General features: G+C 38.6%; 1 protein-coding gene across 5 annotated transcripts in view; it reads right to left on the minus strand.

The window, feature by feature from the left end:
* Positions 1-1,806: 1,806 nt before the first annotated feature.
* TM9SF3 (transmembrane 9 superfamily member 3) overlaps positions 1,807-14,011 on the minus strand; it is a 45,570-nt gene continuing 33,365 nt past the window's right edge. For all 5 annotated transcript variants that reach the window (XM_082286051.1, XM_082286053.1, XM_082286052.1 and 2 more), the window contains exons 10-15: positions 10,151-10,290; positions 8,563-8,631; positions 8,325-8,471; positions 8,083-8,166; positions 7,896-7,972; positions 1,807-3,458 (exon numbers count right to left, since the gene is read on the minus strand). In XM_082286051.1, coding sequence (XP_082142177.1) covers positions 3,391-3,458; positions 7,896-7,972; positions 8,083-8,166; positions 8,325-8,471; positions 8,563-8,631; positions 10,151-10,290 — 585 coding nt within the window. In that variant the 3' untranslated portion in view covers positions 1,807-3,390. The remainder of the gene's footprint in view (positions 3,459-7,895; positions 7,973-8,082; positions 8,167-8,324; positions 8,472-8,562; positions 8,632-10,150; positions 10,291-14,011) is intronic.

Raw genomic sequence — 14,011 nt, forward strand, 5'->3', positions numbered from 1 at the left:
TATCAATTTTACTGTTTTAGTACCAAAAGTGTAAAAAGTGTTAGTGTTCTGGGTTTGTTTTATAACCTGAAACTTGTTAAAGAAATACACCTAGGACTATCCTACAAAAAACAATTTGTGTGCCCTTTACACACTTTGGAATGTAATTCTGGAGAGGAATTAATAGACACTGTGGCTTCAAAACATTCAGACAACAAAAAGAGCATAATGTAATGATTATTTGCAGTCTCCATTTCCTCCAATCCAGCATTCACCACTTTTTATGTATTAATTACAAGAGACACTTTCTACGTGCACTCTGCCTCAACTGAAAATATTTACAGTTGTATTTACCTAAAACATTTGGTCAAGACTGGCTATTGCTTATGCAACTATTTACCCAAATCCCTGGTCCCTCTACCAGAAGTGGGAAGAGAAGCACTGAGCAGCCAACTGAAGAGTTATCAAAAAGCATGAATTCAAGAACCAGAAACTCTTAAGAAACAACCATGGTAAGAGGAGTGTTGTCTGTAAGATCTTTATTTCTTCCATAAAAGAGGAAGGACTACATCATCTAAGCAGAGAGCTTCCAATTTCTATTAAGCAAGATGGTTCAAGCTGTACCCACATTTTTGGGGAGGAGGGCAAGGAGGGGGAAGGGGGGCAAACAGCCTTGCCCCAAACAGCAACCATAAAGACAAGCTGTTGAAAACTGGTCACATTTTGCACTCCCTTCAGAAACCAAAAGGGGGAAAACAAAGCAAACTCCCAACTTACGTGCTAGGGTGGCTGTATAAAAATGTGAATTATTTAAACATAGTACTTCTCTGGAGGAACTTGCTTGCAGAACAAAAGCAATGCCAGTGCAGTAAGTATCTTTTCAATGTCACTTTAGAAGATATACAATCCTATCTGGATATGCAAAAGCCAGTAATGCCAGAGGATAGAAAAAGCAAGTAGGCAGCCCACCATCCTGTGGCATTAAAAAGTGATTAAATGAAATTCACAAACGGTTTAGTGAAGTTTCTGATAGACTAATCACATAGCAGTGCTCTAAATAGAGAAGCAGACCCATTATCAAAACATTCCCTTTAAAAAAACTTTTATCTTGGCAGAGTACTTAATGTATTTATTGTGTGGAGCTAATGGCTTCTCACTTCAGATTTAGAAGAACAGGGATGAAAAGAGGGCTTCCCACAGCTGTATGCACTAGCAAGTACTAGTACAAAATCCATTCTTTGCTTTAGGTCTCCATGTTTTGGAACAAAGACAAACTACTGACCCAGTTTATAAGCTCATATTAAAATCAGCCTGTACTTCAAAACTTTAAAAAAATTATTCTGTTGAGCAGCAGAGTGTTCACCTACAGAAACCAATGATTCACTTGAAACAAAATTATTTTCTGACAGATTGATTAAAATTGGCCAGGGACATCAGAGCTGAAAGCTCAAATACTTTTCAGAAGCCATATGCAGCAGGATGCACTTCTTCCCACTATTACCCACCTGTACAGTTCACCCAAGCTCCAACACAACCCTGCCAGAATACAGATGTTTCTCATTGTGGCTACTGCATTATCAGTACTTTTTATATAGAGACAGTACAGTGCTAATCAATACAAATGCTTGGCTCATTTTTTAAATTCAGGAAGTTTCCTTCTCCATTGGCAGGTGCTCTATTTCAGACAGCCACACTGATGAAAACATCCCTACATGGCAGATGTCTAAAAAAAAACCATGAAAAAAATCAAGCCCAGTGGCTCTCAAATCTGTCACAAAAACATTCAGGATACTTCTAGCTAAATACAGTGCATAATTAACAGTCATCTTAGAAAGACTTAACCTTTATTTGCTCATTTATTTCAGTCCACGCTTACCCCCACTTTTCCCAGTACACTGGCTGGATCACAAAACACTTATCCACAGCCAAGAAGAATCTTTTTGGGTTGGTCATTCATTTTGGAGTTGTACTGTACAATACAGTTGTAAGCAAATTCTGAATTCAAAGCAGGGGGCTTTGATAGATGAAAACCACACTAATATTGTATACAGAAACTGGCGCTCAGCAGAGTTGCCTTTTCAAACATTCTCAATTGCAAACTCATCTATTTTCACAATCAAAACATTTTTGTCTGAAAAGTTTATTTTAGTTTTCTGAACACTCTAAAGCAACTGTGCTTTTGATGTTACACAAGTGTTCAGACAGGACTAACAAAAATTAAAATGTTCTAAATTACAAATTTAATTCCTGTAAGAGCTTGAGAAATAGAACAGAAAAGCATGACATACACACATTGTGAAGAAACCCCAACTTTTCATGCAATGGCAGGCAAGATGTAAAAAGCCACCCGAATTCACACATTTTTACACCGAATCATCAGAAAAAGTACTCTGTAGTAAATCTGTACATCCAAATACATTTGGGATCTACACCTAAGTTACATTATTTAATGTTATATACACTTATTACCCCTTGTATGATGTCTAAAGGAAAATCTTCATTCAACCCAACCCCCCAAAAAAATATGCAAGACTAACTTGGAAAAAAGGAAAATCACTTTAGACATTCAGTTAAAATGTTGGTTTTGTTTTAATCTAGACCTCAGTGTGTTTATTAAAAAACAAACAATCCTCTTCATTTAACATTTTGCTTTCTAACTGTACAGTAAATTGCATTGCAGAGAACACACCCCGTCTTCAGACTGTATTTTCTTTGGATGGATTTAAGATGTAGCTGGATATTACTTTAAAGATAAATAAAGGGAAGTTGGTCCAACTAGAACAATAGCTGATATATTACATGCATATGGGGGGTTTATATATTTTTAAATTATTTTTTAAACAAATGAGTGTAGGGTAGTTGATATTGCAAATAAACCGAAAAGCACCTGGAGTTCAAAATACAAAACATACCTCCTTATCCTGGCAATGGCAGTAAAAATCAGAAGAGTAATCTTTCTGGAACAGCATTTTTACATAATTTAGAAATGTTGAGTACCAGGAAGACTACTAATCAAGTAGTTTTAGCAGCCAAGTTTCCCTCTTTTTATTGAATGGAACAAATGCTTTAAACAAACTGTTTGTCCTCTTCACTGAAGAGAGCTAGTCTATTCATCTTTAATGAGCTAGGTTTTTTTGTTTTTTGATGTTGGTTTTTTTTGGGGGGGAAAGATTAGCCACGTACTGTAGTAATGCCTACTGTATATAATCCAAGCATTTGCTGTGAACAGTTGGAGAAAGCAGTCAGTAAGAACCTAGGATCAATGAAATAGATGTTACTTTAAGCCATCCACAAAATGGAGACCCATATGGTGCCCAGTGTTAAAACCCAAATCTCTTCTCGTGCTTTTTGCTGTGCAAGTTCATCCCCAGGAAAACAGGAGCTGATCCATAGTTCAATTTTCTTATTTCCTTAGTCAATTTTCACATTAGTGTAGATTTTACGAACAAAGGCACTTGTTCCCATGTAACCAATAGCTCCTGCAAAATAAGCCAAAAACATTGAATATGTTAGAGAGCTGATCATCAAAACAAGCCAGTGATAGAAACCACACACACTTAAACAGAGAAAGTCACATAAAGCACATACTCTGCGCACAGAAACTTCTTTACCTGCAATACTGGTTCTCAAACTCTAATTATCCATGCTCCCCTGAATGGCTGGCAGCAACTTCCCCTGTCTAGCAATCTAAATCCATTAAGCCATCTTACCAAGAGGCCATGCTCACTTGGCCTTGATAAATATAGCAGCCCCCCTACTGCTGCCAATAACCAAGTCCATTTTTTCTGAGAAGAGGGTAAAAAACATACAATCACCCACTCTGCAGGGAAGGTGGATGGGAGGGCGGGTTTTTATTATAAGTTACATGCCTTCTGGATGAGTGTTTTATTGGCAGATGGTTTCTTCCCTCCCACAAGGCACAAATAATAATAGATCCCCATCCCAGGAGTCTTACACTCCAAGGAGGTCTGTACAAAGACATTAACAAGTAGCAGTTAGTAGTTAAAGAAATTGCAACCTGTGGTTTTCAAATTAGTAGGAGTCATGAGCAAAGTATGCATTGTCACAGCAGTAATGAAAGAACAGGTCACTGAGTTTTTGGTAGGGACAACATTTTATGCAGAATCCAAAATACTGCAGTATTAGGGACATCTAGAAAAATTAAAGAAATGCACTGGACTAAGGCCTCTTCTCAGAAAGAGATTCAGCAACCTGGTCAAACCCAGAACCTCAGGTTTGCCGGGCTCAGTAAATACTGTGGTCTTACAATATCAGCAGGGAATGTCTTTATCTCTTCCAAGCAAAATGAGAGTAAGTCAATTTGGTTAATCGTCATGTTTGAAGTTGAAAATCAAGCAAGAATTAGACAACTGCCGTCTGACTGCCAACACAGTCATAAAATACAGGATGGATAGAGAAGTCAGGGTCTGAAAATCACTACAGAGAATTCCTAACATTAAATGCGTGGACGCCTGGTAAAGAATAGACTCTTAAGAGAAAAGATATTCTTCCTTCCTTGAATCAATAGGGAAAAGCCCAGAACAAAGTACTGCAGTGAACTAGGATGCACCAGAACTGCAGAAGACATGTTAAATATAAAAGTCTAACCAATGCTAAAAGTTTTATGCCAAACTTTCCACTAAAAATATCAAGTGATATTTTTGCCTTTACATATTAAGGCTGTACAGACCTGCAGCTGGCATTGCTGACTACGGAATTATTCAGATCCTGAAGAGTTCTTTAAATCCTGGAGCCTGATGGGATGATTTATGAAGACGGCCATTAAACTGTCACAAAGTTTTGATTTTTAGACCCTCAAAAGCCCAATATTCATACCTAATCAAGAAATCTGCACAAGGCAAACATGATAAATCATTCCAATGTTTTTGGAGTGGTAAAGAGCCTTTGGATTCAGCTTCTGTACAGCACAGCATTCCAAGTTGTTAAATATCATGGCAACTATTGCACTGGCCAGCAAACCAGGGATTTGCATTATTAACTTGGGGAAAGCAGAGTCCTATTAAAACAAGTACAGCACACACAAGATCAGGTTGCTGCTTGCAAGCAAGCTGAGAATGCAGCAGAAGGAAAGCCTGGCTGTTCAAGGAGAGACCAGTGCAACATTTGGACAGACCCAAGCACAGGCTGTGAAGAGGTGATGTGAGCTTGACATCATACAGAAGCACATGCAGACTCTTCTGCAGCTTGTCAAGAAATTCATCTTCTGTCTTATGAAGTAAACGAACAAAATAATGGCACTGAACTCCTGCTTTAAGACTCTCCAGGTTCTTCCTGTTAAAGCAAACACTGCCAGCAGATCCAATGCCCATTTCAGTTGCTAAACTGAGGTACATTCCAGAACTCGTTCTTTGAAAGTTTCTCTAGTGATGTGATGCCAGGTATCACAGAGATTTGAGAGAACAAAGCATTAACTGTGTTTCACTTGGGATCTAGAGAATGCATGAGATGGAAGTGAGGGGGAGGAGTAGAGAGCAGCAGTCAAAAGAGACCACAAGCTCTCATCCCCATAAACAAATCATAACCTATTCTGAATCAGAGAGGAGCCTTATCCATGAAGGCCACTAATGGCCAATACCCAAGGCAGGGATTAAGCCTCAAGGCTACTTCACAGGCATTGAATAAAACATGGAGCAGGGAGGCAGAAACCCCGGGCGATGAGGACTAAAGAATGTCCTCCTGATTCAAATGCAGGGCAGCCAGCTCATTTGAATGAAAAAAAACATAGTAAAAGGAAATTTTTTATTTATTTATTTATTAAACACCTTACCAGATTATATTTATAACCTGGTTATGGCCTACGTAGGTTTAGCAGAAATAGACTGCAAGCATATTTCAGCAGAACAATAAGCTTTTAAATAAAGAGAAAAATCCAAATACTGAGGAAGAGCAACCACAAAGCAAAAAGAGATTAATTCCCATCTATGGCTTCAAACCAATAACCAATTACTACAGTTGTGACTTTGTAAGGACCAAATTCTTTTAAAAGCTCTTTAAGTATACTTAGAGTACTTATCTGAATGCTGAAGTGTGGTATTGCAAGAGGCCTAAGTTATGTAGCTCCTAAGCCTTCCCCTAAGTTGGGAAATGAGTCTTAACCTTTTCTGCCACTAAGAGGGAAGCTCAAAAGGTTTGGAAATTCTCATGGGCTCCCTAATGTCCAGTCCCAGACCCGAGATGCTCTCGGAGAGCAGCAAACTTTGTGGATCAAAGCATCCCACTACATGTGGTATTGAGTTCACTAGGCATTGTCAAGGGCATTAAACCCAGAGCTGGATGATCCATGCCTACAGAGAGTTCCCCTGTGGCTGCTCTGGGCCCTAACTAGTTCATCGCACATCCAGCTGTGATACCCAATACACCCACTGGTGTGAGCCTCCAAAGAACAGTTCCACACACTTTTCACAGACCTACAGTCAGTAGCACACACACTGCACAAGTCTTTAACACAAATGTATTTGTTAGACCTCAATAGCTGCAAGTTCCCTACACAAATGCTTTTTGACAGGGGATTTTTTTTTGCCACTCCACATGCTGAAAATGGGACTTATCGGTAAAAAGGAATCTCACAGCTTCTCTTCCAACATACTTAGAAAGACAGAAAGAAATCTCAATAGAGCTGTGGAAATAAAGTTTAGTGTGCTGAAATATTTTATGTTATTGAAAAATTTGGATTTTACGCTAATGTTCCATCAAATAGTGTCCCACCATGAGAAGTAAGCATTTGACAATCTTTTTCATGTTTTAAAAAACATTTTGATTACAGAAGCTGGTGGACAAGCTTGGCTTTTGCATCATAGACGTTTTAATCAATACTGGCCTGAGCACTTTAGAAAGAAAACATTAGAGCTGAAAAGTATAAGCCTAGTAAAGAAAAAAAATGGCTGCAAGACTACCAAAACAGCAGGGAAGTCTTGTAATGTGCCAAGAACCTGATGAAGCAAGACTAAATTGTATGAGAGAAAAGGGGAACAGGTATTCAGCTGTTAAGCGATGAATTCCCTCCCCTTTTTATAAAGCATTGTGGTATTACCCACCCTCTTGAGATACCAGGAAATGTATACTTTACAGAAGTAAGTTCCTGTAAGACATCTCATGCCTCAAATATAACTCTAAGAAACCTTTCCACTTGTTATACAACTATTCATTCACTACAAAGAAGTATTAAATTAAGATCACTTACAAAAACCCCAGCATTATAGAAAAGTGCAAAAGAATCAAGAAGCACTTTCTGAAGGTCATTAAGGAAATAATGAAGTTAACACTTGAAAAAGTGTTTGGCTTTCTCAGATGACCTCCCTGACATGTACTATGTTTTTCTCTAAGCATCTGTCAAAATAGCATCTTAAAAAGCAATGAAATCCAGCTGCACACAGGAGCACCCTGCACTCTCCTCACCTGTGAATATTGCAATACTTATTTCTCAAAGGTTATCTTCAAATTTGCAGTCCTCTGTTCTGCTCACCCTCATATATACACGCCACAAGATACAGATGGTACTGTCATCAGTGTGCTATCACTGATGGCTCAATGAGTGCACCTAGCTCCTTGTCTTGGGCAACAGTAAAAATTCCAAAGCAAAATGCTAGCATGGTCTCAACTTCATTTGGAATTTATTTTGCAGGATTTCTTGCCAAATACTGAGTCTCTCAAACTTGCACTGAGGGTGAAATTCTCTGCACAGTACATAAATTATCTTCGTATCAGAAGACACAATCCATAGGAATCTCCTATATCAGGTAGGAAACCAAGTACAAACAGAAAACTCTCTGGATTCTTCTTAAAGATTTTTTGAGCAGATCTTGCAGACATACATATTCCACCACCAAAACTATGAGCTAAGGTCAGAAATATGAGTCTGAAAAAATGTTAGAAAACTCAAAATATCTGAAACTTACCACACATTATTCCCAAAGCTGTGCTAAATACTGCCATATAACCAAAGTAAAATGATGTTTGAAACAAGCCATACATCCTGAAAAAGAAAGATAGAAATTTGTGCTAGGTATTTCTCCCGGTTTTTATCAATAAAACTTATTTGGCAATATAGCAACCTGATATTCAAGCAAGAAAACTATCACTTACTTTGTCTTGAAAAAGTAGTAGTAAAAGGAGTACATGTAAACATAAATCGCAGTTGATGCCGCAGAAAGAAAGCTCGTCCATTGCCTGAAAGTAAACATGCATGTCCATCACACAACTAGCCAAAAGGCTTCCCAAGAAGATGCACAATGCACTTGGAAAAGACCCATCTAGACTGAAGAAACACTTCTTCTATTACAAAAGTCTCACTGTCTGGTTAAGTACTAAAATACCGTAACACTTACCACCTGTAATCCTCTGCGTTTAGCAGGAAATACGTACAAACGATGGTCACACAAACTGTCACAATGCAGAGGATAACCAGAACCAGCATCATAAAGCCATAAACGTAGTAGATCTTGTAAGCCCAGAATGAAGTAAAAATGAAATACCTGACGAGAGTAAACAAAATATGCAGATGATATTGTAATTTAACGTAAATTGTAATTTTTAATCAAACGGGGAAACAGCTGACGTACTCACATTTCAATAAAAATTGATCCAAAAGGGAGGATTCCACCTAGGCAAACAATAACAGCTGGCTCCATGAACCTGAAAGATAGTAGAATTAGTTAGGGACAATTAAAATATTTCATTTATAAACATATTAAGACCAGATAATTAATATAGCACAGAACATTGTTTAAAAGGCATGCTAACAAGAACATTTCTGTTTCTTACCAGTATATTAGAAAGATTCCCTCAAAAATGTCATGTGTATGGATAAAAGAAAAAGTTATTCTTGGGGAAAGCTGAAACAAAACATGAGGCTCATGCCTATTACCTGCAGGCATTAGGTTAGTCATCTAACCAGCCTTAAGGCCACGGAAAGAAGCTTTCTTGACAGAAAGAGCCTAAGCAATCAAGCCCCATGACATCCACCAGCTGTGAATGAAGGCAGTGAAAACACATTGTAGCTGTTGATGGCTACAAATACAGCAAAAAGTGCAAGGAAAATTTCACAGGATAACAGTTACATAAATAAGAACCAGCGTTCATTTTTAATGCTATACTGAGTCATGAACATTTAGCTAAAAATGAATATCCAGCTACCTGTAGAAGACACTGTCACTAAAAAGTGACCTCTCTGTGGTACTTGCAATGATGCTGAATCTAGCCAGTAACCAGTAATTTAATTTGCAGCTTCTTGTATTATTTATAGGGAGACTTGTCTAAGTTGATGGTGTGTTACTTCATCATCGTCAAGAGAAGTATCTTTAACTGTCATGCTGATCCAGAAAAATCCATCGGATTCCCAAGATACAGGTTACAATACAAACTAAATTTTAACATCTGAGCTGCACAACCCACTAGGACATTACAGGCTTACATGTTTCAGCGCCCCTCTCACTTTGTCTGTTCCATTCCTCTGAATAGGGAAAGCAAGAAAAATATATTCAAAAAATCCTCTGAGGATATTTTAATTTCCGTAGCTTGCTGCTTCCACCTCAGAATTAAATTAATAGGAAAAAGTGATTGCATTCGTAATTTTCCAAAAACCTAAGTATGCTTTTTGAGACTAGGCACCCCTTTACATCCACTTCAAAAATTATAAAGGCTTCTTCACAATTCAAACCATATACCTGCAATATTTTAGGCTCTGTGCCATCAACAAAAGCACAGAATTGGGAACAGCATTGCAAGCTTCTCCCCACAGTAACCCTGCAAATATGTCTCAGCTTCTGTATGGAGACCATTAATCAGAACAGTTCTGCCTCCAAGGCACATTCAATCCTAAACCTGTAAGAGGCATTAACTGAAGAGGAGAAGTTTTAGTGTCAATATACCTATACAAGAACTGAGTTGGCACCACCCCCTTTAAATAGGGACTAAATAGCATTTCAGGCAAAATGTGAATCTGTGATCCAGGAATGTAAAATCTGCTACAACTATTAACCATGGTGTTTTAATTCAAAGAAAAATCATATTAAGAAAATGTCAGTTGAGCAGTTCTTCTAGGCACGACTCACTTTAAATTAAAAGGAGTTATTTCATTAAAACTGAACACCAGAACACCAATTTAAATGTACTGAAGTGAATATTTCTAGTTAACATTTATGCTTGTCTTTACCATTTCTTCTCTGGTATAGGACGAGGCACTGCATTGACACGACATGGAAAATTAGGCTGTCCTGACAGATTTCGGCCAAGAATCGTCCCAACGAGGTTCAATGGAAGGATGACAAAGAAACAAATACAGCACACTGCCACCTGCAAGCAAAAAATTAGAGTTGTAATTAAAAAAAAGCAGGTCTAAGACAACAGTAGAAGATAATCAACCAGTATTAGTCCTTAGTAGTTATTGCTGTAGAATCATACTCCTACTTAAGAAGCATTAGTCAACGTGTATTTTATCAAATGGAAGCATTTTTTTCCTGACAGACTTTCTAATAAACATCATTAAGTGTATTTTCATGCATCACTTGAGAGAACAGAACCATTACAGGTTGCTTTACTGTTTCCATCTAACCATTATACCCAATACATTGCACAAGAAATAAAAGGAAATCTTCATGGTACTTCATAACAGAAAGTGTTGTCAGCGTCTTTCACAGTTTTGCAGAGAGTGCTAGCTCTGGGGATTAGCATCTAACAGTTAGGTAGTTGCACACAAAACTACAACTGTTGGGTACAAAATTTTTAATCCAATCAAAAAAACAAAACCAAACCAAAACCAACCAACCAAAAAAACCCAAACCAAACAAACAAAAAACCCAAAGCAAAACAAAAAACCCAACAAAAAGCCCCAAACAAACCCCAAACAAACCAACCAACCAACCAACCAATCAACCCAATAAGAATCACAAAACCATGTCAGAATGCTACCAATTTTGATTCAATTTTGGGTTCCATTTTTTCCACTATGCACCTACCAGGAAATCAAGAACACAGACTGACAAAGAAACCAGCAACCACTGGTATGCAAAGATACACAAGTTAGAAGCATAATGACTCTACTTACATATAGAAATCAAGTTTATGCACAATGCTGGAAAGGTCAAGCCAATGTTACAGCTCTTTCTAATGGAACAGCCTCTCTAAAAATCTACCATGAATCTTTGTTTTGCCACTATACTTATCCAGCTCCATGTTTTCTATTCCTTAAAGGCAACATAATTTATCTTCCAAAATAGGAAAATTTCAAGTGTTAAGCAAGACATTCTCTACTCGTAAATCTTTAGCACAAAATGAATTAGCATTAGACAGTTTGGTAACTTTTTGATATTGATAACTAAAGACAGAGCAGTTGCCCATAATGCAATCACCACAGTTCTGAATACTGACCCTGTGGCCTTTTCTACGCAAACATATGAAAATACTGCCTTTTAATGGCTTTGTAGCCTGAGGGTCTGTGTACACCCCGGTGCCTCCTGAGCAAAGGAGGTACATTTGTCTTCACTCCAGCAAAATGCAAAGTCCATGGCAGCACATTAATGCAAAACAACGGAGAGAGGAACAGGTCTACGAGCGCACATTGACTTGCTTAAGAAGCAGTTACTCTAAGGATAAATAAAAGCTGCTCATGTATGTTGTATCTAAGAAATCTACATCAAGTGGCTGAAAAGAATGATATTAGCTCAATACAAACTCAGCATTAGGTGAATCACACAAATTTAAGACTATATTTGGCTAAAGTCAGTGGGTTATTCTTCTATTACTGGCTAGCTTAGGTCAGACGTGAAGGGAAAACATTGCCTGGGGTTGGATGGAACAAGCCTTCATGCTTCACAGGAGGGGTACACCAAACTGGTGGGTCAACAAGCAGAAGCACTTTCCAGACTGCTCTGTATATCTTTGAGGAGAGGTTATTAAACAATTACTTCACGAGCCATTAAAATAGGAAGCTTCACTGGTAAATAAGGAGACCCTATGTTGTACTTACACTTGCAGTATAAGTAATATAATAACAATACAGCAGTTTTTACACAGTTAATTTAGTATCTCCCATTTATCCTCCTTCCATTACTCAAAAAACACAGGTAAGCAAGCATAATGTTTAAGTAGACACTGAGGTTGCCTAAAAATAAATTTCAGGAGAAGCATACAACGCACTCAATGGATACAGGTTCTGCCCTTGAAAACTGTTCAGTCTAAAGGAATGAGCAGATGAGAATTTTCAGAGAAAAATGTCAAAAAGTATCAGAAACGTCAAAGAGCATCATCTTGAGTGCTACGTTTATTAAATCCTCACTAAAAAGTTACAGCTTCTTTGAGGTACAGTGGGTAGAAGAGATGTTCAAGAATTAAGGCTTGGATAGGATCCAAAGAATTTCTCAGCTGAACATAATGAAACCATTTCCATTTCCAAGAGGAGAGTGCTCTGCTTCCTGCAGCAAGGCCATCCGGATGCGTCGGGTGGTCCATGGGGCTCTGCGGTGTTGTTCTGACAGGTAGGTTTCACACCTGGCTGAGGCAGAAAGCTCAGACCCAGGCAGCATGAAAGGGCATCGGTACTGCTCACACAGACACAATTGTCTTTTACAGTGCAGGTTTTAAGATGACTGTAGCTTAATTTCTTGACCTTGGAAATCTCCCCTGACTGGGGAGTGGGGACAGTGGTAGAAAGAGAATTCACTGCTTTACTGCATAAAGAAACTGCCCAGGAACAGCCCTGGGCTCTAAGCTCACCTGGAACTACACTCAGCATCTTGTATTTGTCCATCTTGCAAAATATGTCTATTTTAACAGAATCCACACAGAAAGAATATAACCTTGGACACAGAACCAAGCAAGGAAAATCCAGGCCTAATTACTGATTAGCTGGCAAACTCCTGGATGAAAAAAGGCTGTCAGTAGCATTTCATTCTAGTGACACCCTCTGCAAAGCTGAATGCCTTAAAATCGGGTGGGCAAGGACAAGGCCCAACTTCATCCAGCAGGGCTTGGCTGTTGTGTTATCCAGAAAACTGACTCAGCAGTAGCTCTGAAATCTAAAATATTCATCTGCATAAAACAACCTGAGACAGACCAAGGTTCCTTGCATAATGACTTCAGTAAGTACAGTCAAGCTGTCCCCAGTAAACCTATAATTGGCATCCATCAGAAAATCTGAGTGCTTGTGGTTTCATTATCAGATCAAAGCATGACTGATAATGGTGTAACATCTTACATTCTGTTATCCATTGTGCTGAAAAATGAACTGATTTCAAACAGAACAGCCAGCATCTTCAGTGATACCTTGTAGCAGCACTAGGTAAAGTCAGCATTTTGTTAAACAGTGAAATGCCACCTGTCTTAATTCTATGCTGTGTTCTGAGGACACCTGAAAGTGAAATACATTTTTTTCCTTTTATCCTGGAGCCATTTCAGAAGTCTAAAATTATCTGTGATAATTTTGCAGCACAAAGGAAACCCAATTGAGCAAATAAGGATGAACCATAGCACAGGCTCAGGAATGCCTCCTACTCCCACCTGGCTCTGATACGTTGTCCAAAATGAAGATGTGAATGTTGTTCTTTCTGCTGAGGTAAGACCACCCTCCTGGTGACAGCAACCTGGTGGTCTCAGTAAGATGACCAACAAAACCAGTACTGGTTGTACACATCACGTTGAACTCAGCAGCATCTTCTTTCTTGCTTTCCACTCATTGTCTGACTCACAGGTAGTCTACCTGCTCAGACTGATGACTGGTAAAACAACTTTCTTCACTCTTGGCAATAATAAGCCTTCTCTGGATGCTAGAGATGACTGGGGATAGCTGGTGTTTTTCAGGCATGTACCTCTTAATTTCATGTCTGAGGTGAAGACAGTGCCCCTCCTCTCAAACTAAACAGGTAGAGCCCACAGCCACAGATAGCAAGGACAGCAATGATGCAGGCTGGGCAATATCCAAACCTAGAGTCTAAATCCTAACTGAAGCAAACACAGGGTACTGGGATAACAAGTGTCTTCAAGTTACAGGATTTCTGCCTGAAAGGTTTCCAAGAGTAAG

The sequence above is a fragment of the Coloeus monedula genome (assembly GCF_965178545.1).
Source record: "Coloeus monedula genome assembly, chromosome: 8".
NCBI classification, from domain to species: Eukaryota; Metazoa; Chordata; class Aves; order Passeriformes; family Corvidae; genus Coloeus; species Coloeus monedula.